Source organism: Arachis hypogaea, chromosome 3 (assembly GCF_003086295.3).
Source record: "Arachis hypogaea cultivar Tifrunner chromosome 3, arahy.Tifrunner.gnm2.J5K5, whole genome shotgun sequence".
In the NCBI taxonomy this organism is placed as follows: domain Eukaryota; kingdom Viridiplantae; phylum Streptophyta; class Magnoliopsida; order Fabales; family Fabaceae; genus Arachis; species Arachis hypogaea.
Window position 1 is genome coordinate 124,238,759 of NC_092038.1, and position 26,528 is coordinate 124,265,286.

Below are 26,528 nucleotides of genomic sequence, written 5' to 3' on the forward strand. Positions count from 1 at the left end.
TTTCTCTTGATCCTGGGGATCTACTGCAATTTGATTATAAGCTGAATATCCATCCAGGAAGCAGTAGTATTCATGACCTGCTAGTCTTCCAGCATCTAGTCTATGAATGGTAAAGGAAAATGATCCTTTCTGGTGGCTGTATTGAGCCTTCTGTAATCAATACACATACGCCACCCTGTAATTGTTCTTGTGGGAACCAGTTCATTTTTTTCATTATGGACCACTGTCATGCCACCTTTCTTAGGGACGACTTGGACAGGGCTTACCAGGGGCTATCAGAAATAGGATAAATAATCCCAGCCTCTAGTAACTTAGTGACCTCTTTCTACACCACTTCCTTCATGGCTGGATTCAGCCGCCTTTGTGGTTGAACCACTGGTTTGGCGTCACCCTCCAATAAGATCTTGTGCATGCATCTGGCTGGGCTAATGCCCTTAAGATCACTGATGGACCACCCAAGAGTTGTCTTGTGTGTCTTTAGCACTTGAATTAGTGCTTCCTCTTCCTGTGGCTCTAAGGTAGAGCTTATGATTACAGGAAAGGTATCACCTTCTCCCAGAAATGCATATTTCAGGGATAGTGGTAATGGTTTGAGCTCGGGTTTAGGAGGGTTCTCCTCTTCCTAAGGGATTTTCAGAGGTTCTATTATTTTCTCTGATTCCTCCAAATCAGGCTGAACATCCTTAAAGATTTCCTCTAGCTCTGATTCGAGACTCTCAGCCATATTGACTTCTTTACCAGAGAGTCAATAATATCAATGCTCATGCAGTTATTTTGGGTGTCTGGATGCTGCATAGCTTTGACAACATTCAACTTGAACTCCTCCTCTTTGACTCCCAGGGTTACTTCCCCTTTTTGGACATCAATAAGGGTTTGGCCAGTTGCTAGGAAAGGTCTTCCTAGAATGAGAGTTGCACTCTTGTTCTCCTCCATTTCCAGCACCACAAAGTCAGTAGGAAAGGCAAATGGCCCAAACTTGACAATCATGTCTTCAATCACGCCTGATGGGTATTTAATAGAGCCATCAGCAAGTTGGAGACATATCCAGGTTGGTTTGACTTCTTCAGTCAAACCAAGCTTTGTGATAATAGATGCTATTAGGTTGATACTTGCCCCAAGATCACATAGAGCTTGCTTGGTACAAGTATCCTCTAATATGCATGGTATCATAAAGCTTCCGGGATCTTTAAGCTTCTCAGGTAAGCTTTTCAGAATGACTGCACTGCATTCTTCAGTGAGGTAAACTTTTTCAGTTTCCCTCCAATCCTTCTTATGACTTAAGATCTCTTTCATGAACTTAGCATAAGAGGGTATTTGCCCAAGTGCCTCTGCAAACGGAATCTTTATTTCAAGAGTCCTGAGATAGTCTGCAAAGCGGGCAAATTGCTTATCCTGTTTCGCTTGGCGGAGTTTATGAGGATAAGGCATTTTGGCTTTGTATTCCTCAACCTTAGTTGCTGCAGGTTTATTGCTTACAGATGTAGGCTGAGAAGCATTTTTTTAGAAGGGTTATTATCAGCACTGGTATGTGTCTGATCCCCCACTGGCATTTGAATGCCAGGGTTGGAAGCTGGAGTGGCGTTAGACGCCAAATCCTCACCTGTTTCTGGCGTCTGAACGCCAGAACTATGCTTCCTTTGGGCGTTCAATACCAATTCCTTGCTTGTTTCTGGCGTTGAACGCCAGGACTGAAGATGGTTTGGGCGTTCAGCGCCAGCTTCCCACCCATTTTCTGGCGTTTGAACGTCAGAATTATTCCTCTCTGGGCTCTTAATGTCCTCAGAGGGATTTTGGGTAGTTTGCTCATTTTTTGGCTTTCTGCTATCTTGAAGTGATGTTTTTAATGTTTTTCCACTTCTTAATTGAACTGCTTGGCACTCTTCTGTTATTTATTTTGATAATTGCTGTTCTGTTTGCTTCAACTGTACTTCCATATTCATATTAGCCATTCTTGTTTCTTGTAATATCTCCTTGAATTTGGCTAACTGTTTTGTTAGAAAGTCTAATTGCTGATTGAATTCCATACCTTGTTCTGCAGGACTGAGTTCAGCAATCACTGTTTTAGCTTCTTCTTTCATGGAAGATTCACTGCTTAGGTACAGATGCTGATTCCTGACAACTGTATCAATGAGATCTTGAGCTTCTTCAATTGTTTTTCTCATGTCTATAGATCCACCAGCTGAGTGGTCTAGAAAAATCTAAGCTCTTTCTGTAAGCCCATAGTAGAAGATGTCTAACTGCACCCACTCTGAAAATATTTCAGAGGGGCATTTTCTTAGCATCTCTATGTATCTCTCCCAGGCATCATAAAGGGATTCATTATCTCCTTGTTTGAAGCCTTGGATGCTTAGCCTTAGCTATGTCATCCTTTTGGGAGGAAAATAGTGATTCAGGAATTTTCTGACAGCTGTTTCCATGTCTTTATGCTGTCCTTAGGTTGGTTATTTAACCATCTCTTAGCTTGGTCTTTTACAGCAAATGAAAATAGTAATAATCTGTAGACATCCTGATCTACTCCCTTATCATGTACTGTGTCAGCAATTTGTAGAAATTGTGCCAGAAATTCTGTAGGTTCTTCCTGTGGAAGACCTGAATACTGGCAACTTTGCTGCACCATGATGATGAGCTGAGGATTCAACTCAAAACTACTGACTCCGATGGAGGGTATACAGATACTACTCCCATATGAAGCAGTGGTGGGGTTAGCATATGACCCCAGAGTCCTTCTGGACTGTTCATTTCCACTTAGTTCCATGATGGAGCAAGGGAGATGATATGGATGTTGATATTATTTATTTTATTAAATATAAAAATTTATTTTTAAAATAGTAAAATAAAATAAAATAAGATAAAAAAATAAAAACGAAATAAAAATAAAAATAAAAAATTTGAAAATGTTTTGTGAAGATTTTCGAAAAAAATTGAGGAGAGAGAGAAAGTGGTTAGGATATTTTTGAAAAAAATAATAAAATATAAAAATTTTTTTAAAAAAATCTTAGGAAGGTAAGATTTGAAAAATTTTGAAATTGAAATTTGAATTTTTACAAAAAAAATTTCGAAAAAGTAGCTTAAAAATAGTTAGAAAAGATTTTTTTTTTGAATTTTGAATTTTATGATGAAAGAGAAAAACACACAAAAGACACAAGACTTAAAATTTTTAGATCTAATGCTCCTTATTTTCGAAAATTTTGGAGGAAAAACACCAAGGAATACTAAACTTAAAAATTTTAAGATCAAAACACAAGAAAGATTCAAGAACACCTTGAAGATTCACAAGAACACAAGAACAAAAGAAAGAACACCAAACTTAAAATTTTTAGAAAACTTCAATAAAATTTTCAAAAATTATAAAAAGATTGGCAAGAAAACACCAAACTTAAAGTTTGGCACAAGATTAAATCAAGAAAAATTATTTTTGAAAAAGATTTTAAAAAGAAGATACCCAATTACCAAGAACAGAGACAAACGCTCTAGCCAATTGGGCAGTAAATGTAACACTTGTTTTGAATAGGTATATTCTTTTTAGAAGACTAATGCTTTGGAAAAACACAAGCGAAACAAGAAAAGACACAGAACAAGAAAAATTAAAGATCAACAAGAAAAATCAACAAGAACAACTTGAAGATCAAAGAGCACAAATTCAAAAATTTAAAGGGAAAATATAAAATATGTAATTGACACCGAACTTAGAACAAAACACTAAACTCACGAAAAATTAAAAATTTGATAAAGAAAAATAATATTTTTGAAAAATTTTTGAAAAGGGAATAAAGGACTCAGAATTTAATGACTCTATAGCAACAAAAATAAATTATTCCTAATCTAAGCAATAAAATAAACCTTTAGTTGTTCAAACTCGAACAATCCCCGGCAACGGCGCCAAAAACTTGGTGCACAAATTTGCAATCACACTTTTGCAATCCGCACAACTAACCAGCAAGTGCACTGTGTCGTCCAAGTAATACCTTATGTGAGTAAGGGTCGAATCCCACAGAGATTGTTGGTTTGAAGCAAGCTATGGTTATCTTATTAATCTTAGTCAGGATACCAATTATAGTTATCAATTAACTTGCAAATAAACAAGGGAGCATGAATTAAATAATACGAAATTGGAATAAAAATTGTAATTAATGTTGAAAAATTCGAAATTACTTATTATGCAATAATGGAGAATGTGTTGGAGTTTTGGAGATGCTTTGTCCTCTGAATTTCAGCTTTTCTCTTGTATTCCTCTTCCCTCACGCATGCAAAAGTGCAAAGTTCCTTCCATGGCAAGCTCTATGTAGGGTGTCACCGTTGTCAATGGCTACTTTCCATCCTCTCAGTGAAAATGGTCCAAATGCTCTGTCACAGCACGGCTAATCAGCTGTTGGTTCTCGATCATGTCAGAATAGAATCCATTGATTCTTTTGCGTTTGTCATCACGCCCAACACTCGCATATTTGAAGCTCGTCACAGCCATCCAATCCCAGAATCCTACTCAGAATACCACAGACAAGGTTTAGACTTTCCGGATTCTCATGAATGCCGCCATCAATCTAGCTTATACCACGAAGATTCTGATTAAAGAATCTAAGAGATACTCATTCAATCTGATGTAGAACGGAGGTGGTTGTCGAACACACGTTCATGGATTGAGGAAGGTGATGAGTGTCACGGATCATCACCTTCTCCATAATTAAGCGCGAATGAACATCTTAGATAGGAACACGCGTGTTTGAATGGAAAACAGAAATAATTGCATTAATTCATCGAGACGCTACAGAGCTCCTCACCCCCAACAATGGAGTTTAGAGACTCATGCCATCAAAGAGTATAAAATTCAGATCTAAAAATGTCATGAGATACAAAATACGTCTCTAAAAGTTGTTTAAATACTAAACTAGTAACCTAGGTTTACAGAAAATGAGTAAACTAAGACAATTGGTGCAGAAATCCACTTCTGGGGCCCACTTGGTGTGTGCTGGGGCTGAGACTTAAGCTTCTCACATGCCTGGGCTGTTTCTGGAGTTGAACGCCAGATTGTAACGTGTTTTAGACGTTGGACTCCAACTTGTAACCTGTTTCTGGCGTTGGACGCCAGACTGCAACATAGAACTGGTGTTGAACGCCAATTTATGTCATCTATCTTCGCGCAAAGTATAGACTATTATATATTTTTGGAAAGCCCTGGATGTCTACTTTCCAACCCAATTGAGATCGTGTCAATTGGACTCCTGTAGCTCCAAAAAATCCATTCCGAGTGCAGGGAGGTCAGGATCCAACAGCATCAGCAGTCCTTTTTCAGCCTAACTCAGATCTTTGCTCAGCTCCCTCAATTTCAGCCAGAAAATACCTGAAATCACAGAAAAACACACAAACTCATAGTAAAGTCCAGAAATAAGATTTTTGCCTAAAAACTAATAATATTTTACTAAAAACTAATTAAAACATACTAAAATCTACATGAAGTTACCCCCAAAAAGCGTATAAAATATCCGCTTATCACCTAACTAATCCTATCAAACGCTATTGTTGCTTGATCCATCAATCCTCGTGGGATCGACCTTTACTCACGTAAGGTATTACTTGGTACGACCCGGTGTACTTGCCGGTTAGTTTGTGGGTTGTAAAATATCGCACCATTAAGCCACATATACCTCTTTATCAATAATACCATTCAAAAAGGCACATTTGACATCCATTTGAAAAAGTTTGAACCCTTGGTGTGCAGCATAAGCAAGTAACAATCTTATTGCTTCTATTTTTGCAACTAGAGCAAACGACTTGTTAAAGTCAATTCCCTCTTCTTAATCATATCCTTTAGCTACGAGTCTTGCTTTGTTTCTTGCTATGCTACTTCTCCCAACTTATTTCGAAAGATCCACTTTGTTTCCGTTACCTTTTTTCCATTAAAAATTGGCACTAGTATCCGCACTTCATTTTTCTCAAATTGAATCAGCTCCTCTTCCATTGCTTTGACCCATGATGGATCTTCAAGAGATTTCTCATAGTTTATGGTTTGATTTGACAAACAAAGGCAAGATTGTTTTGTTCCATCCTCTTTCTGTTTGATGAGCTAGTAGTGACCCCTTGAGATGAATCTCCAATAATGAACTCTTGTGGACAATTTTTCAAGAATTTCTATTCTCTTGGTTTGGAAGATGTAAGAATAGATTCGGTCTAGTTTAGTTCAAGATTGTTGAGACTTCCAAAAGTTTCTGTAGTGTTAGCAGATAAAACGAGTTTGTCTCCTGCAGTTTAGTCTACAATATCAGTATCAGGGATTTCTTGCATGGATTCTGATTTGTCTTGAACTTGGGCTCCACTTAGATTCTGTTCAGCTTGATTTCTTATATCATTATCCTCTACAACACTAAAAACTGAGTTAGAATCACAAAAAGTAACATGTATGGTCTCTTCAATGGTCATATATTCTTTAAGGTATAGTATCCCACAAAAGTACATTCATATGACTTTGGATCAAATTTTTTAAGATTGTCTTTTGTATTCAAAATAAAGCATTTACATTCAAAGATGTGAAAGTATTTAAGATTTGGAGGAGTTCATTTCCATATCTCATAGAAGGTTTTCTTAAAAAAAATTTTGATGATGGTTCTATTTAAAATATAACAAGTTGTATTTACAGCTTCAGCCTAAAAGAATTTTGGTACATCCCTTTCACAAAGCATGGCTCGAGCTATTTTTTGAAGACTTCTATTTTTCTCCTTTCTACAACATCATTTTGTTGAGGTATTCTAGGACAAGAGAAATTGTGTGATATACCTAATTCATCACAAAATAATTCAAAATCTTGATTTTAAAATTTTTTTCCGTGATCACTTTTAATAGAAGCATTTTTCAAATCCTTTTCATTTTGAATCTTTTTGCATAAAACAATGAAAGTTGAAAAAGCATCATTCTTCTGAGCTAGGAAGAGAACCCAACCGAATCTAGTATAGTTGTAAACTCCGAGTAATTAATAAATAATTTATCAATAAATTAATTATTATTCAAAGAAATTAGAAAATTAAATTTTATAATTTGAAGAAGTAAAAATGTTTAAAATACGAATTTTAACACTAATTTTAAAGATTTTGGCCCAAAACTGGGACAACGAACCAAACCGATTGAACCGAGCCTATGTTGGGGCCTAAAATCCAACATATATAAAGAGAACTCAGCCACTCCTCCCCCTCATAAAACAAATTCATGCTGAGATTGAGGGAGAAGAGCCAAGAACCCTAACCCCCAAATCACCCAAATTTCATTCTCACGTAACTTTCAATCCGGAGCTCCGATTGACGAGCCGTTAGCGGCCATGTGTTTGTCTTGAAATTTTCTTCACAGCCATCTGAAAAAAGTGGTAAGAAATTGACAATTTCTCACCCAGACTTCCTCTCTTCAATTTTGAAAATATTTGGTTCATCGGTATTGAGATTTTGTGTTTTGATGATGTTAGGTGTGCTCTAGTGATGAGAAATTATTAGGTTTTGTCCCAAATCATCCGTGAAACAATAAGATATCTTTGAACCCTTGTAAATTATTGAAATTGGTGAACCCTATGTTGATTATAGTGAAATTGTATGGTATTAGATTGAATTGTGTGAGTTAGAATCAAAATGGTGGATGTTATATGCTTGAATTAAGCCTTGGAAGATAGGAATTCTTTTGGTAAGGAATTGGAGGCTTGGAGCTTGTGTGGAAGAGGTTTTTGAGATGTTTTTGGCTTAAGGAGGAATCGGCCAAAGTATGATTTTGGTTTCTCATAGTTAATATATAATGTTACATAAAAACTTAGGCTAGTTGACTGCAGGATAAGTTGAATTATGTAAATAGTGCATGTTTAGTGGATATAGGAAATAATTGTTGAGTTTGATGTAAATTGTAGTTGGAAATTATGGAGTGGTATTGTTAAATTTATATGTTAAGGTGACTATGGTGTGGTTGGTGTTGAATTGACATGAATCGGTTGTTTAGTTTGAGTAGACATGGTATGTGTATATAATGAGAAATGTTGATGATTGATGTTGGATTTGATGAGAAATCATGAATGAAATTGTTGAATAGAATGACGGTTTTGGGTGTTAGCATGTTTTTAAATGAGTGGAGAGTGTATGAATATGTTTTGAACACATTTGGTATTTTTATAGTTATGAAACTTTGGTTTAAACTTGAGGAGTTTGGAAAATTAGAGGTTTTGTAAACTTTAGTAAAAAAATGATTTTCAACCAACTTTGGCGAGCCATAACTTGGCTTCCAGACCTCTAAATTTTGTACAACTTATCTTGAATGAAAATTAGGTCCGTGAAGTTTATGACGTTCGAAGAACGAACAAAAAAAATTTTTAACGAAAAAGTTATGCGTGTCGAAAGTTTGGTGTGAAAAACTAGTTTTCTGCAATTTAACAACTTTTTAAAAAGAAATGACATTCATGCGTACACAGAGGGCATGCGTACGCGAGAATGTCAAATTTTGAATGTGTGCATACACGACAATGTTTATGCATACGCGAACCAAGGCCTCTGCTCCAGATACCCATGTACGCAAGGGTGGCTCGTGTACGCATCTTTGGCAAATTTTTGACCCATGCGTATGTGGGTGGCATGCGTACGCATGACCACCCTCTTTTGAAAAGTTTCATTTTTGAGATTTAACCTATTCTCTAGCTTTCCAAACCTCTTTAACACCTGTTTAGGGTCCGTTAGCGAGTTTTTAAGCTATGGAACAAAGGTGAACATGTTGAGTAAGTTAAGTAGACATTGAGAAGGAATTTCGAAGTGGATAACTAAGTTAATGAGGTATTGGTAACACTGAATGAGAAATAATTGATAAAGATGATGATAATAATGATGAATTGTAATTGAATGAGATGATAATGAATGAGTTTGATTAAGATATGATGAGAATGATTATGATAATGAAAGATGAAGATGATTGATGATGAATATGTCTATGAATTCTCTCTGGTTGCAAATGGTGATAGGGTACATATTCTAATGGTGACAAGGCACGTATTTGCTCTAATAGTGACATGCCACATATTTCCTCTAATGGTGACAGGACACACTCCCTCTAACGATAAGCTAATGTGCTGAGATGATTGTGCGCAACAGAGAGACAATATCCGGGTAGCTATCGGACATATTGGGTTTGGCTATATAACCGGCAAATGAGACTCGTCAGCCCTAGGACAGGCATACATCATATGCATTTGTATGTTTTGCTTGAGTGTGCATTGTTTTGGCTTGCCTATCTACTTAACTATGCTTATCTGCTACTTGCTCTACTTGTTGTATTTGTGTTTTTTTGTTTGAATTGTATGTGTATGTATATGAGAGATCCCTCATATGGTAGAGGCGTGATGAGGGTTGTTCCACTCAGGGATTAGGAGGTTAAAGAGACAAAAGGTGAAGAATTAGATTAGTATCGGAATCCCTTAAATAGAGTATCGAATTTCTGGTTTAGTATAATCTTTAAGTTAAAATCAAAGTGCCAGAGTTCTAGGAATGCCTCTGATTTTTCCGGGACCTTATTTATTATCTCTGTGGATGCCTTAACCATACTGAGAACCAATTCTCATTCTATATATATTCTGCTATTTTTTTAGATGCAGGTTGAGAGGCACCTCATTGAGTATTCTAGAGACTCTTTGGAAGCGAAGAACTCTTTTGGGACTTGGTGTTTTGTATTATGTTTATGTATATGTGTGTAAATAGATTCTTTGCCCTGTATTTTTGTATAAGTCCCTCCTAGAGGTTGACAATGGAGAAATAGGTGTTTATATTGTAGTTTGAGTTATGTTTTGGGTTGTGTATATATATATATATATATATATATATATATATATATATATATATATATATATATATATAGATATAGTTATACTCTGCCCGGCCTTAGTTTTGCAGGTCAAGTCCGAATGAGTGTGATGCGATTTCTATTTTGACTTTGTTTAGCTTCTTCTTCAAGGCTCCTAGTTATAATTTCTTTCACTACAAGAAAATTACCCATTCAGGTACACTTGAAAAGTGTAGCCAAAAATAAAAAAATGATGCCTTAGGCTAAAGCTACACTTTTTAGGCTTTGGAGACGCTTTAGTGGGGGATGCCTATATCAGCGTTGCCTATTTTCAAAGGTTACGCTTTTGACGTTTGAGAATATGGTGCACTTTTCAAGTGTCGCGAACAAAGTGTTTTGGGGAAAAGGAAAAAGAGACAAAAAATTCACTAAGTGTCCCATGCACGTGTGTATCATTAGTACTCTTTGACATTAGGAGGAACTTTTGAAGTGCACCCAAAATATAACAAATAGGTTACTCTTTAAAAGTGCTCTCTTTGGTGAAAAAAGTGTATCCATAGGTATTAAGATAAGGCTACGTTTTATAAGTAATCTTCTTAATATCTAAGGAGACACTTTTTAAGTGATGCCACAACTGTGTTTCCTATTCTCTTGGAAAAAAGCAACACGTAGAAAAGCGTAACCTATTTTATGAATAGGCTACGCTTTTCAAATGTAGCTTAAAAAAGTGTGGCTGAATGAGTATTTTTCTTGTAGTGTTTAAAATATATTTATATACGTGTTTTCTGTTTTAGAGGTCATAATACCTTACCACCTCTTCTTTATGACTTAAGTATAAGGCTATGTGTGGTAGGATATTATAATATTCATCAACCATAACTAAGCCATAGTGTTTACCTCCTAGGCTTTGAGTTCTAGTAGGACTAAAAAGATCAATGTGTAGCAACTCCAAAGGTCTTTTAGTTGAAACATCTTCTTGGATTTGAAAGAATTTTTAGTTTGTTTATCCATTTAACAAGTATCACATATGATGTCTTTGTCGAATTGAATTTTAGGAAGACCTCTAACTAAGTTTCTTTTGACAAGTTTAGAGATTTGAAACATGCTAGCATGTCCCAATCTCTTGTGCCATAACCACTTTTTTGAATCCATGGAGATAAAGCATGCTACATTTTATTCTTTAAGTTTCTCTAAAGTAAGACCATACACATTATTACATCTTCTTGTAACAAATAAAATGTCACCAAATTTTTCATTAACAACTAAGAATTCCAACCTTTTGAAAGTAATCCAATAACTCAAATCACATAGTTGACTAATGCTTAAAAGGTGATGCTTCAATCCATCAACCAAGAATACATTATCTATGAAGGTGAAAAAAATTCTTACCTACTTTACCTACGGCTATGATCTTTCCCTTTTCATCCACTGAAAGTTATGAATCCTCCATCGTACTTGTTGAGTTTGATGAAGAACGTAGACTTTCTAGTCATGTGCCTTGAGCATCCACTATCCAAGTACTATATATCCTTCTTTTTCTTGGATGCAAGACAAATTTGCATAATACTTTAGGTGACCTTAGGTATCCAAATCAATTTGAATCTTTTGATGTTAAAATATCTTGGTTTCCTTAGAACATTTAAATTGCTAACAACCTTATACATTTTATTTCCAATTTTTCTTTTAAAAATGAAACATTGATGAGATGAATGACCATGTTTTTTGCATGTTTGACAATGATTTCTTTTTTGTTAATTTTTTCAAGTGATGAAAGGTTTGAAATCTTTTGGTTTTAAAAGTTGAAGCTTTAATTTCAACAAAATATTTTTCAAAAATAGCTTCATTCTAATCATAATATTCTAGCCCAAATTTTTAAATAAGGGTCTTTGACTAACTAGTAGTTTGTCCAAGGTTTCAGAACTTTGAGTAAATTTAGCAATGTTTTAATTTAAGCTTTTAATCACTTTATTTTTAGATTTAAGCCGTTTATTTTTTCAATTAAATCAACATCTTTGGTTTCACTCAGTTTTTCTTTAAAGAATGCATTTTCTTCTTTTAAAGAATAATTTTCAGATTCATATTCTTAGCATTTATCCAAAATTTTTCTAACATGTCCAGTTAAATCATCAATCATTTGATAGAATTTTTCATTAGTTAGGATGTGGTAGTTTACCTCTTCAACTTGATCTTGACTAGCCATAAAGCAATCATGAGCTTCATGTTCAGATTCTTCTTTTTCATCGGAGTCATTTTCCAAGTCCTTGTACTTCTTCGTCTTATCTTCCTTCTTGAACTTGGGACAGTCATACTTGAAGTGATCGGCCTCTGTGCAATGATGACCGATGATCTTGCTAAGGTCTCTCCTGTGTTCCTTCGAGCTTGAACCTTTGCTTCTTCCTTTGCTTCTCATGAGCCTCCTTAGCCTTCTAGCAAAAAATACAATTTCATCATCTGATAAACTTTCATTGGAATCATCTTCTAATGAATCAATGCAAGATTTTAAGGCAACTCTTTTTTTCTTCGACTCCGGGTTCAAGTAGGTGGATTCATAGGCTAGCAGTTTGCCTCTCGACTCATCATATGATATTTGGTTTAGGTTATTCCTTTCAGAGATGATAGTATCTTTGGTTTCCTACTCTTTGGTAAGACTTTTCAGTATTTTTCTCACTAGACTTGTTCGGAGTGAGTTATCCCCATAGCATCTAAGCTATTCATGATGATAGAGAATCTCTCAAATATTTTATCGATGGTTTCTCCTTCCTTCATTGTGAACATTTCATATTCTTTTCTTAGCATATCGATCCTTGTTTCTTTTACTTGTTTAGTGCCTTCATAAATGACTTAGGGTTTATCCCAAATCTCTTTTGTTGTTTTACACCTTAATACCTTCTGGTACTCCTCAAAACTAATTGAGTAGCACATCATGTTGATTGTCTTTGTGTTCAGCTCCACCATTTTTTTGTCTTCATCGTTCCATTATACTTCTTCTTTGGGAGTCACAACTCCTTTAACACTTATTTTAGTTGGAACTTGCGGACCGTTCATGATGATCTTCTAGATATTGAGCAATATTTTGAGCAATATTTTTTTGCACAATGAACACAGACATCACAAATAATTTTGAACTTTTAACACAAGACTATAATGTTCGTCATCCTCGAATTATTATTTTTGTTTCTTTAAACTCAACAAATTGGTTTAGATTTATAATTTGTAGTGAGTGGATCCAAACCGATCCAAACTCTTCTAATTTGGATTGAATCGGTTTGAATGATTGAGTATCCAATTGAAAATGAAATTAAAAAAAATCTAAAAAAATTAAAAATAATCTAAATACTATAAATATATAATAATAATATTAAAAAAGTAATATATTATCAATTTAAACTTAAATAATTATCATAATTTGAATTTTAAAAGATTTTAAGAATTAAAAAATAAATTTATATATATTATTAGATTTTATTTTTTAATTAATATTAAATTAATCGAATAATTAAATTGATTCGGATCTACAATTTTAAGACTAATACCCAAACTAATTAAAATTGGATTTAATTGAGTCTGATCTAATTGTATTTAATTATCCATCGAATCCAAAAATAATATAATCCTTTCGATTTAACTTTAAATGGGTAATCAAGTTACCCGTACTCATGAACACTCCTATTTGATTCATGATGCGAAGTAGTCACGTGTGGCATAGAAAATTTATTTGCTGAGAAAATGAGTAGTTAGTAGAAACTATTGGTCTGAGTTCTACACTCAAAAAACAACGGATTAGACATGCTTTCAATTGAGGTTTAATAAACACATGATGGTGTCACTTACCAAAGTACACTATGGTATAACACTTCCCCAGTTCATTCATGGTGGCAAGTACAAATAAAGTAAAAGAAGCTTTTCTTTTCTTCCATGGCATAGTTTCAAGCTGAATTTTATGGTATCTATAATTTGGTAATTAAATTTTGTTTAAATTATTTTTTATAAAATTTTTTGAATATTTAATAATTATTTATTTTATATTTTTTAAATTAAATATTAATTTTTAATTCTTTTTAATAAATTATAGAAACAAAATAATTATAAAAAACGGAAGAGCATGACAGAGACACACAAACACAGAAAACGAGGGTGAGTGAGTGACTAATAAAGTTAGCAGAATTTTAGTCACTGGAAATGGAAGGAAGCCGCGTTCACGTTCACGTTTTTTGTTTCTCCTTCTTTGTTTTTTTGGATTCTCCATTTCTCTCCCTTTCCTTTCTTTTTCTCTCCTCATTGTTCATTGCTCGTTGCCCTGACCCTCTCTGCAACAAGCTTACACTGTCACTGTACTCATTAACCACACTGTTACCCTCTTTGATTTCATCAATGGTGCCCATTTCTCATAAATCAACACTACACACTCCACAATGAAATGGGTGTAATCTTGTAAAGGGGCAATGGGTACTGCAAACTCCAAACCCCAAAAGAACGAAGCTTTGACCCTCTGCAGGGATCGCAACCGATTCATCAAGGTCGCCGTTGATTCCAGGTATGCTCTCGCCGCCGCACACGTTTCTTACATTCAATCTCTTCGAAACGTTGGCATTGCTCTCCGGAGGTACTCTGAAGCTGAGGTCTTGGTGGAGTCCTCTCTCTCAATTTCAGATAAAACCCCATCTCAATGTAGCTACCTTTCTCCATCATCACCACCGTCACATCTTGCTGAGGTAGAGGTTGATGCTTCTGACTCACCATTGCCAGAATTTCATAGTCCCCTTTCCCCTCCTGTGACTACACTCAGTTACATGAGGTCAGGGGGGAATGCTTCTGTCACTGTTAGGGTCAATGCTTGTGGGGGTGACAGTTTTTTGGATGATGAATCCAATGTGTTCACAATGCCCCCACCACCACCTCCTCTTCCCGAGTCAGGTGAATCTTGGGATTTCTTTGACCCTGTGGAGGACAATGAGAGCTTCAGGTTTGTAGGGCATGCTACTAGTGAATGTTTCCATGAAGAGGAGGGTGGTTCAACTGTGTTTGGAGCTGCTAGGGATCAATGGTTAGGTGTTGGTTCGGATAGAAATGGCGCGATGAAACTGAACTCGGATGAGAAGCATAGTAGAAATTTTGGTGGTGTTACAAAGGAAAATGAGTATGGCAGTTCGTATGGACACTGTTCTGATCATTCAGTAGTTTCTAGAGGAGTTGGAGGTAGCAAGCAAGTGGCTGATGTGGGAGTGAAGCAGCTAGAATCAACTAGCAATGGGGGTGTCATGAAAGAGAATGTAGTAGGCAATGGTGGTGTTGGAAGGTCCAGTTCAAAGACGGAGAAGAACATAGATGGTAAAGATTTGTGTGCGGAAAGAGAGGATCCATCAGAGTTCATCACTCACAGAGCTAAAGATTTTCTCTCAAGCATAAAGGATATAGAGCACCGGTTCGCTCGAGCTTCTGAGTCTGGCAGGGAGGTGTTGAGGCTGTTAGAGGCAAATAAAATCATGGTTGGATATTCGGAGGCAAAAGGTATTTCCTCGGTTGTTATATCATTCCAGATACTGTACTTGTGTCTGAATTTGCAACTTAATTACAACAAATTGTTAAGACATATTCTCAGTGAAGTTTATTTACTAGTCTCCATCACATTTCTTCTGATAGGGAAGTCATCCGCTGCGGCTTTGATCACATCTGTCCAGCCTGCTTGTTGTGGCAGAAAGACTACACCTATCTTCCAGGGTAAATTGTAGCTCAATTTTGTAATTGATACTCAGTAAATAACAGTTCAATGATTGGTTTAGCCATGGTTAAGTTGGTTAATGAGTAAATACTAGTTTGAGCTATTTGATGAAGCATATGTAAGGTTTTTCCCCCTTGTAACAAAGCTTTGAGACAGTCATAATGATGTTTGATTTGAAGCAGGTTGATCTTTTTCTTGAGCAACAAGCTGTCTATTTCTATCAAAATTTTCTCCTTTTCTTTATACCTAGTTAATGTTTCCTAGAAGATGAATATTTATGAGGGACTAAATTGTCACCTTTTGTGCAGAACCTGCACAGAAAATTATTAGCTGGAGGCGAACAGCATCTTCTCGGTCATCCTCATCTAGGAACCCTTTGACACCAAGATCGAAGGAAGACATTGATGACAGTGGAAGTGACTTTGCTGAAGAATTCTGCATGATTGCGGGAAGCCATTCATCCACCCTTGACAGACTGTATGCCTGGGAGCGAAAACTCTATGATGAAGTAAAGGTACTATTACAGTTATTGTAAAGGAAAAGTGAAGGGCTTAATGGCTTGAGTAATAAAATCATAAGCATGTTTTTTTATTTATTATCTATTTGACTTGATGGAATCATAAATGCATGCACATCCAAAATTTGTGTTTTTAATTCTTCTTCCTCTTGATCATAGGCTAGTGAATCCATCAGGAAGAACTATGATCGAAAATGTAGCCAGCTTAGACATCAATTTGCAAAAGATCAAAGCACTCATGTGATTGACAAAACCCGGTCTGTTGTAAAGGATCTGCATTCACGTATAATAGTGGCTATTTATTCTGTTGATACCATATCTAAACGAATTGAGAGCATCAGGGATGAAGAGTTGTACCCACAACTTTTTGAATTAATAGAAGGGTAAGTTGAAGACTCCATATTTTTATGTTTATATTAACCATTTTCTATCCTTAAAGATTTGCACCATTGACAACTAAGGTTGACAACTATAGCTGCTCTTGGCTGTGCAGATTAACCAGGATGTGGAAGGCCATGCTGGAATGCCATCATGCACAGTACATCACCATCTCCTTGGCATATCATTCTAGGAGCTCAACAGGAACCTTGCAAGGCGAGGTGCGCAGAGATATATTGGTGCAGCTTCATGAAGAAATTGAGATTTTTGGTCTGAGCTTTGCTAACTGGATTAACAGCCACACCTCGTATGTGGAAGCTGTCAATGGATGGCTGCAAAACTGCATACTGCATCCAAGGGAGCGATCCAAGAGCAGAAGGCCATTCTCCCCTCGCCGAGTTTTGGCGCCACCCATATTTGTTCTTTGCCGCGATTGGTCTGTTGGGATCAAGGCTTTGCCCTCTGAGGAACTAAGTCAAGCAATCAGAAACTTCTTGTCTGATCTTCACCACCTAATGGAGCACCAAAATGATCAACTTCTCAAGAAACAGAACGCGTCTGAGGGAAGCACTGCTGAAGCTGAGAGTAAAACCATTGAAGACAATGAAGACGAATCTGCAAATTTGTGCTGCATACAGGCCAGCCTAACCAAATTACTTGATAGACTGACCAAATTTTCTGAGGCATCGTTGAAGATGTATGAAGATATCAGGCAAAAAAGTGAAGCAGCTCGAACTGCATATCATAACTGCAGAACTATGAGGGCCGACAAATGTTAATCCTTGATTGCTGGCTTCTGCCCGATCCTGATGTCTAGGTAGCATGGAAGACACGAAGAATCATTGTAGTATTGTATTGTACACACGTTATGATGTCAAACGGGTGAAGGGTATCTCTGTAACCGAGTCGTAAGCTTATGATAATATGATGTCGTCATAACTAGCAAAGGCATTGTGTTCTGTGGTGGAATTAGATTTACGTAATTGCCGGTTGCTCGAAGGCACTTTTGTCTACCATTTTCTTATATCGTTTTCATGTCCTTAAATATTGAAACCATAGAAATCATGCGTCTCAATATGCCCAACTTGAACAACAATTTTCAATCAATGAAACAGGATTAGTAGTCTTGCAATTGTTTCTCCTAAAGACAATATACTTCTTATACAATAACTTTCTATTTCGACCAATTCGTGCCTCAAACTGCTCTGGTTTGTTGATCGTAGTTTGTGTGTGAGTGTTGGTATTATTTTCTTTCGATGATTCATCTTGAAGAAACTAGTGAAATCCAATTTCAACAATACGCTAAAAAAATTTATTTATTTATTATTATTAATTTCATGTGAATTCTCCATGCTGCAGTTCTGCTATTCGAATCCAACAATTTGTGTGTACTGCGTGTAGGCTTCTGACTGCATGGCAATAGGAGCCCTTGTAACATGAGGCGGTAGATCAAATGCATCTACGAGTTCTTTTGCAATATTCCTCACTTGAAAACTCAGATAGTCCGTCAATTTGTTGATCGCCTGTAAAATGGATGACGGAAAAAAAATATTTAATGTATTCAGATTGTAACGTTATAAAATGCAAGGTCCAATTGTTCTGTTCTGTTGGCTGTTTGCTCAGGGTTGAGTGGTCATTTCAAAACCACCACAAGCTCATATAAAACTTGTATTATCTGTTCCTTAGCTACAATCTACAAGGAACTGCAATTATAATTTTTTTTACCGAATAATCAGCTCATTGTCTTTTTTGCATTGAACTTTTTTTTCATTTTTTTTTCTTCCCTCAGAAAAATGATAATACTTCTATTTCAAAGTGTTTTCAGTTTTATACCTTGGCTTTGTTGGGAGCCACATAATCAACATTACGGTAGGTTCCAATGTCATCGCGTATCCGATCCAGAGCATAAAGATCACACACAAGCTTGAGAGCAGCTTGAGAGCTTGGATCAGGACAGCTGGTGAATGAATAGGCCAAGTCAAAAAATGGGCATAGTATCATGTAGATAAGAAAATACAAACGCTAGAAGCTAGAACAAACCTTTGAACAGCATCAATGAATTTAGCAAGGATGACTGACTCAATATGTGACTCTGCAAGTGTCAAAAGGTGATTCAAGCACCTATTCCATGCACCAAAGTCCCCAAGAGTTTTAGAATGCTTTTGGAGTCGTACAGCAACACTCTGAAGTAATATGGATGTTCGGTACTGTAATAAAGCAAAGTGAAAATCAAATAAATTGTTGACTCATTAATGTTTCCGCATTCGTAGTACTGTACTGCGGTCAAGAAACCAAGATAAAACTCACTCTAAAAGCATCTAACTGAAACTTCGGATTTCTCAAATGGTCCTCGCCTTCCCACCGAGCTGTAACCGGATTTGGCTGTGACAGATATGTATTCATGGATTCTTTCAGGTAGTTCCATGTCGCTGTAAAAGCCCCGCCTTTGAACTTTGCTCTGTATTGTTTTAGAAGATCACCTGCAACCTTCATTTGTAAAACAAACAAACACCCAACTAACCTTACCTCCCAATAGAATAATATAAAAACCAAAACTGAAATGTATGACAAGCCTAAACTGTATAACATCAATTGCCACCAAACAGAGAATGAACAGGCCTAAATCTATATCTGTGCTCTGGCAATCAAATCATATAACGAATTATTTTAACATGGTAGCTTAGCTATTCATTTGGAGACTAATAAAAACAAGATCTGAAGGAGCTTTACTAATAGTTAATCCCTGAATAATAATGCAAATAACAGGAAACTCAGCACCTACACCTATCCAAAAGGAGGGGGGAAGAGGACTGTGATAGAAAGAGGTTGAAGTTGTACTTTGAACCCAAGTAAGGGCCAACCAACTGCATCTGTTGCTTGTGCAGAAATTTCACTCTATGTATATATAAAATCAGTGACTGAAAAGAAATGGCTGAGTTCCGATGCCTCTGATTCCTATACTATCTTGTTGGTTATCAGATTATGAAAATTGTAGTTACAATAAAAGAAGAAGAATGAACTGACAGAGCTTAGTCAATAACCTGTTGAAGAAGAACCGTGTTGTCTCCTTCAAACGTCTGAAAAATGTCATGGTCATTCCTCAAGGAACCAAACCGGTTTACAGCAGCATAACCATGGCCTCCACAGGCTTCCCTACAGGTGCTGAGTGACTTTGCAGTATATGAAGTAATATAAGACTTTAAACCTGCCGAAAGAGCATGGACATCTGCAATTAATACATCATCATGGGTTTTCTTCATTTCAGCGTATTTCTCCACTAAATTTGCAGTGGCAAAATGAAAAGCATAAGTTGAAGCCAGCATTGGCATAAGCTTATGCTGTTGAGACTGGTAATCAAGAATAGACACTTCAGGCTGGTTTGGAGGTCCAAATTGCTGACGAAGCAGAGAATACCGGATGGCAATTGTGGCTGCAATCTTCAGGACACCAACCGAAGAATATGCAAGGCCTACCCTACCACCTACAAGTTCTCCTAGGGTTGCAGCAAAGCGCTTATTTACGGTAGGAAGGCTACTTGTATACTTCCCATCACGGGAAACATCTCCAAATCGATTTAGCAGATTGTCTCGAGGAATTCTCACAGAGCGGAATCTCAATGCTCCATTATCCACACCGTTGAGGCCTACTTTATGACCGCAATCGTGAATCTCAACTCCTGGAAGTGGCTGATGGGTCTTCATGTCCCTTATGGGAACTATGAAGGCATGGACACCCATATCAGCAGCTCCTTTTGTATCATAAGCAGGTAGCTTCAACCTGGCAAAAACAGTGGCAAACTTGCCATGCACTGCAGCATTGCCAATCCACCACTTGATGGCGCCATCATTTGGCGTATCAATGACAAATTCATCTGTGATTGGATCAAAGGAGGCGACAGTTTGGAGGCCCTGTACATTTGAACCTATTGAACAAAAAGAAGGTAAACAGTTTATTTAAATTTGAATAGTGTCTCTACCTTGCACGTAGGAATGAAAGGCACCAGAAGCAACATTTTTCTACAGAACCCTAAACTGAAGGGAATTTGGGAAAGGAAAACATTTTTCTGCTTAAAGGCATTTGAGTGTCTTGTTTGACGATGATATGCATGTTTGATAATTTCAAATCTCAGCAGTGTTGTTGTAATTGGATAATTATGCTTGAGCAGCATCAGAGTCAGAGTTACATTACTTGCAAGCCAAAAAGAAAAATAGATACAAGTATGAATGAATAATGAATAAGGTAACAATTACCATGGTGAAGCTCGGTCATAGCAAAACAACCGGGATAGTCCAAGCAATCAATGCCATCAAAGTACTTGTCCCTGTGCTTCTTAGTCCCCAAATTGATCACAGAACCACCCCACAGGCTGCACAGAAACAGTGAAATCAAATTGAAAAGGCATCCAATTCTCACGTGAAAAGAAGCAAGGAAGAAATTAAGTACCTGTATTGGACGCCCATTTTGATGTCGAGGGACATGTCGATGCTGCCAACGGCTTCGGCGATGGCGAAGTACTTAGCAGGGTCCTCGCTGACGTAGCGGAAAGGCCTGATTCCCGCCTCCCTGACTAGCCCCAGCAGCTGCCTCATGCAGAGCTCACGGTAGTCATCTTTGAGGATCTCCGCCGGCGTCTGCAGCTCCGGCTTCTTGTTGAAGTACTCGTACACCTTCTCCTGAATGTCCCTGTGCTTCCCCCTCATGTATCCCGACAGAGCCGCCGTCTCCACGTTCAAATTCACCCTCGCGCAAGCCACCATCTCCACCTGCCCCGTCCTCACACAATAGGGAACGCCTTCCAAGTGTCGCCGCACCCTCTCTATTCGCCGTGACACCGCCTCCGCCTCCTCCTCCTCCTCATCGTAGGATGATTTCGGTATCTGATTAATTACAGTTTGCATTTCGTTTTTTGTAATCTTTAATCTTCCCTCAAGAGTTCGTTATCAAATGTGAATCTGTTAGATCGTGAGCGATGTCATAAATGATAGTGAAATTCATGAATCATGAGTACACGGCACAATTGATATTTGATAACGTGGCTTTGAAGCGATAGTGACTCGTGGCGGGATCTCATAGGATTACATTAATCTTTTGCGGCTACTAATTAAATTTACTATGGGCGCGCATACCAATACGTTTCTCTATTTATTTCTTTCACGTTCACCCCAATTCCCCGTTCGTCTCCACCTTGGCCCATAGTCCCATACTCTGCTTTGTAGCTGCGGTTGGATAACGCATCTTGTCAAGACCGATTCGCCACTACAGTATACAATTTCATTTTCAATTAGACTCTTATCTTGTCCCAATTGGATATGACATCCATTTACCATTCTTGCCACTTGCCACTTGCCATTAATTAAATAATTAAATTTTGTTCTTTCAGAAACGAAGGGAATATCTCAATATCCACATCTTATAGACGTCAGAAGGTAGACCGAAGATTTGTTATGACGTGGAGGACCACCCTCCTTTTTTTCGGTCAGGGTGGAGGACCACTTATCAGTCTCTTGACTCTCTTCCATTCCACTTCATATAGTTTTTGGGCCTGGGGAGGGCACCAGGTCGGTGATCCAGTAGAAGATGGTAAAGAGGCCCAATTGTAATATGGATTGAGAGAATGGCGCGCCGCAGCTTTCAAAAAGTTGAAAAGCGCGGCGAGGCCCGCTTTCTTCCCGCCTGAGAATTTGGGGCGTGTCTGAGCTCCCATGATGAATAACATACTCTCACTCTCTCACTACACTGCAACCTGCAATTCCAATTTTTTAGTTGAGGAAACATGTAATAGAATCCTCCTTCCTCTCACTACCCGAACCAAATTTTGAGGTAGTTCATTTCTTACGCCACTCTATTTGTAGGGTTTTCGGTGTTTGTTATTGAAGTTACTTACGCCCAATTCGTAGGGTTTCAAGATTCAACACACCAGATCACCGATTCGCTTCAGATTCATGGTAACCGAAGAGAATTTCAGCGACAGGGTTCTCAATTTCAACACCCGTCCTGCACTCTCCGATGTCACCAACCGCCCCTCCAAGAGGCCCTTTTCTTCCATCTCCGGCGACTCCCCTCGCAAAACCACAAGCGATGGGGATTCCCACTTCGCCAAAAAGAAGTTCCACTTTCAATTAGGTGCGAAATTGAGCACGCAGTTCAACGATAACGACAAGCTTCAGTTCCCAGAAAAGGGGAAAAACCCTTCCCTCAGTTTCCTCTTCTGCGATGCCGTCTCTGACGCCTCGTTACGGACACTCTCATCTCAAACATCGGATCCACAGACCAACAATTTACCGGAGGGACAGAATTTCTTCGGTGGCGCCGGTGTGACTTCTTTGGGGTTAGGAAACGATGTTCTAGATAGAAACCCTAGCGGTGTTCCGGAAGGAATACCCATAACTGAAGGGTTCAGCAACCGCGTCATTCAAAATGACGACACAGAAGTTTGTGTTGATAAATTAGCGTCATCCAAATCTGTTGCGGTGGAACCGCCGGTGATCTCTGCTTCCCACGATTTTGGATTTCCAGGGCTAGAACGGTGTTCGGCTCTCAAGGGGGTTAGTGGCGCAAACCCGTCTGTTGATAGCGTCGACCTTCTGAAACAATGCACTTGTTCCTTTTGCTCCAAAGGTGGTTATAACTAATTTCTGTGAAAGAGTCTATTTGTGATATTTGAAAAATAATGGGAAATTAATGTTCAGTTATGATATTATGGTATGATGATTGAAATCTGTGTTTTCCTGTGTTGATGTATAGCTGCTTATATCTGGTCGGATCTCCATTATCAAGATGTGAAGGGCAGACTAAGCGGTGAGTTGTTGTTATAAAGGACTACACTTTAGGCAATTTTTATTGAATGCTGCAGTTATTGATCATGTTTTGTTAATGTTTCTTGTGTTTGGCCAGCTCTGAAGAAGAGTCAGAAAGAGGCAAGCACAACGCTTCAGAGGTTTTCTGACTTAAAGGAGAAATTGGTGCATGATCCACAGAGCAGCACAGAGTCATCCAAATTAGAATTGACCCTTATGGAGCAGTGGAAGTCACTCTTTGTTCATATGGGCAACACATTTGCTCAAGAAACTAAACAGCTTGTGAGTTCCAGTCCTATCACTCTTGATGTCCTCTTGATTCTCTATTGCCATTTCATTCAAAATCAAATGTTATCTGTTTCTACGCTTGCGATTTTCCGTTCTTAGGAGATACACACATGACACAACACACTCGTCCAGAGTTCAGTCTGCACAAAAGAATGGGCAGCTTCTTAGGCGCGTTATTGTTATCTGATATGTATCTTAGTTTTTTGTTTCTACTTCTTTGCTAACACTTTGAGTGATTTCATTCTACTTTCAGGAATCAAAATTTGAAGAACTGAGAGATTTGAGAGAGAGCTGCAAGAGTAGCCTTGATTCGACTGACAATAGCAATTCTGACAATCATTAGTATTATAATGCTTTTGTGATTGCAATATTTCTTCTTGCAGTTTAATAGTCTCAATTTTCAATTAATATGCATGTGATTGTGGCTTTTATGGAGATTTGGTGTCTTTGTAATACCTCCAAAGAATCTGTATATTTTTTTTTGTACTTTTCCCATTGATTCTACTATGAGGAGAATCAATCTATTTTGGAGGATTACTTCCTGTTTAAATTGTTATCCATTATACTGTTTGGTGTTGCTTTGAATGGATTGTTAGGAAGGTCTTTACAGGTGCTGCTTCATAGTCTGTTCCTTAAATGAGATTGCATCTTGTATAAGAAGCTTGATTAGTTAGTTGTCTTAGCAATTATCTGTTTAAGCTGCACATCGCATGGGATTTATATACGGTTATTACAATGTCCTTACTGCTTGGATTATCATCTGCCTATGTTGTAATGTTGTATCAACGATAGAGGCTAAATAAGAGATTACTTGCACCCAATGTATACGGTTCGCTGCAACAGGACGGCAGTTACAATTTAGTGACGTGGGTTTCACACCACCTTTTTTAGGTTGGTTCTCCTTTTGGACCTTGGGACCTTTGAAATATAATAGGGCTAAAAATATTTTTAAGTTTTATTGTTTTAATTGTCTTAATTTTTTTATTTACATTAAATATATTTTTGGTGACTAATTTTTAAAAAAATTAAAATTAATTCAACAACAATTTTATAAAAAATAACTCTTAATACAAACAAATTAAACATAATTTTAATATATACTTTTGAAATAAAATTAAAATAAAATAAAATTTAAACATATTTTTAAAATTTTATCGAACTTCAAAAATAAAAAATATATTTTACCCAATATAATATGATCTCTAGTCCAAATATAAATAAATAAAAAATGGTCTGGTGCGTAGCGTAACCGTCTTCAGTGCAATGTTTGGGAGGAACACTATATCATACTCTGGCGTTCCAATAAATACATAAAAGTGGAAATGCAATATTACACATTTACACTGCGCAGAAAATCTCAGGTACCCTGCAAGTGTAACGTTTAAAACTTGCATAATTGCACTAGTCTGCAAATACAGTGAATTCCCTCTGACATTCTATTATTTAGACGAATATCTTTAACAGAATAGCAACACCACACAATACTTTAAATGGCAACAAAATCTTTTATTTTTATATAATTAAATATAAAATATATAAATATAAAATATATGAGTATTTTTTATTTAATAAAATTAATTATTATTGTTACGGTGGGTAACCGGTGATTAATAGGATGGATGGCGTTTGGTGGCCCAAGTGTATGAAGGAGGAGGGCTCCAGATGAATCTACAACTCAGGAGGCTCCGTCCGACTTGTGCTCGCGAGTGAATGGGGGGTGGTATCTGCAAAGACACTCCGATGCCTAAGTTAGCAAGAGTGTAAGCAGGTCTGAAGAGTATTGGACTTAGAGATACCTGAGGGGTGTCAGTGTATTTGTAGTGGTGAGCCAATAACCACCGTTGGAGTAGTGTCGTATCTTTAGGGTGTTAACCGTCCCCATTATCTTGGGGAGGTTAAGATATGGCTTTATGAAGCGGTTAGAGAGATTTTAGGAGCGGTTACTCATTTGAATGAGTACTTATCTGCCAGCTAACCTCACATCCGACTTCTTCAGACCAAGTCGTGGTTGGTACCGACTTCTTACGTGGAGGTCGGTACTTAGCTAGGCTTAATCCTTCAGATTAGGCCTTTTAATTGGACCTGGGCCTTTATCATTGGGCCAGGGTATGAACAGTGCCCCTACTTGAGCCCAAATTTTCTTTAAAGTTTGGGTTCAAGTACTTAACTCGGGTTCGTAGTCGACTTGCTTGGAGGAAACATGGGTCTTAGAAACCGACGTGATTTTCGCGACCCTTTGTTTCTGACAGTTACGTCAATTCAAGCGTCGTGTCCGTTGGGGAAGCATTGAGGGCTTTGGTAACGGTGCAATCTCATTAATGACTGCTCCGCTTTTACCATTATGCCCCTTAGCATGTTTATAAATGCTTTCCCTCTCTTTCGTTTTTCCGTTTCTGCAATCTTTCAAATTTCTTCTTTCCTTGCTCGTGCTGTATTCTTGCGTTCGAAGATTTCCGTTCTCTCCAGCCTTCATTTCTTCGGATAAAGGTTAGTTTTGTTTCTTCCATGCCATGCCTTATGTTTGCATGTTTTGTTTTGTGAGTGGCTAGGTCGACCTGTAGATTCTAGCTTCGTATCTCTCCTCTTTAGGGGCTGTGTTTCTTGATTTTTCTTTTCCTTTTTCCCTTTTGTAGGTTTCTGCCACTTTTCTTTATATATAAAAAATGGCTTCCGTAGACGTTCTTTCTCAGTGGGTTGATGTTACGGTCCTTGGGGAGGAACCGTTGGTCGATGCTGAGTTTATCACTCATCTTCGTACTCATTACAGGCTCTGTACTTCGGAGGAGGACGAGCCAAAATATGAACTGATAATCCCGGGTCCGGAAGACCGGGTCTGTTTTGGGAGAGTTAATGAGGCGGCTCCTCATTTTTTCTTCATGTATGAATGTATGATCACCCGCTTGGGTGTTTTTCTTCCTTTCTCGGATTTCGAGGTATCTGTTTTGCACCACTGTAGAGTTGCCCCTACTCAACTTCACCCTAATTCTTGGGGTTTTTTAAAGATCTATCAGTTTATTAGCCACGCTCTGGACTTTCCGACCTCTTTGAG

The 26,528-nt window shown here is 37.5% G+C and overlaps 3 protein-coding genes across 3 annotated transcripts; 2 read left to right on the forward strand and 1 right to left on the reverse strand.

Annotated features, from left to right (window-relative positions):
• The first annotated feature begins 13,869 nt into the window (after window positions 1–13,869).
• On the forward strand, window positions 13,870–17,540 carry LOC112791263 (uncharacterized). Its single transcript, XM_025834026.3, has 5 exons — window positions 13,870–15,288; window positions 15,421–15,498; window positions 15,808–16,013; window positions 16,176–16,399; window positions 16,510–17,540. Exons 1-5 carry the CDS (start codon window positions 14,223–14,225, stop codon window positions 17,171–17,173), a joined length of 2,238 nt encoding a protein of 745 aa, XP_025689811.1. The 5' UTR covers window positions 13,870–14,222; the 3' UTR covers window positions 17,174–17,540.
• Window positions 17,472–21,292, reverse strand: LOC112791264 (acyl-coenzyme A oxidase 2, peroxisomal). The gene is made up of 7 exons (XM_025834027.3): window positions 20,838–21,292; window positions 20,645–20,760; window positions 19,436–20,316; window positions 18,702–18,881; window positions 18,435–18,601; window positions 18,228–18,351; window positions 17,472–17,917 (listed from the first exon to the last, which is right to left on the reverse strand). Exons 1-7 carry the CDS (start codon window positions 21,290–21,292, stop codon window positions 17,759–17,761), a joined length of 2,082 nt encoding a protein of 693 aa, XP_025689812.1. The 3' UTR covers window positions 17,472–17,758.
• Window positions 21,293–21,534: 242 nt separating this feature from the next.
• On the forward strand, window positions 21,535–24,086 carry LOC112791265 (uncharacterized). Its single transcript, XM_072233446.1, has 6 exons — window positions 21,535–21,655; window positions 21,775–22,214; window positions 22,292–23,012; window positions 23,139–23,192; window positions 23,289–23,473; window positions 23,733–24,086. The coding sequence occupies exons 3-6, from the start codon at window positions 22,337–22,339 to the stop codon at window positions 23,820–23,822; spliced, it is 1,005 nt and encodes a 334-aa protein (XP_072089547.1). The 5' UTR covers window positions 21,535–21,655; window positions 21,775–22,214; window positions 22,292–22,336; the 3' UTR covers window positions 23,823–24,086.
• Window positions 24,087–26,528: the final 2,442 nt, after the last annotated feature.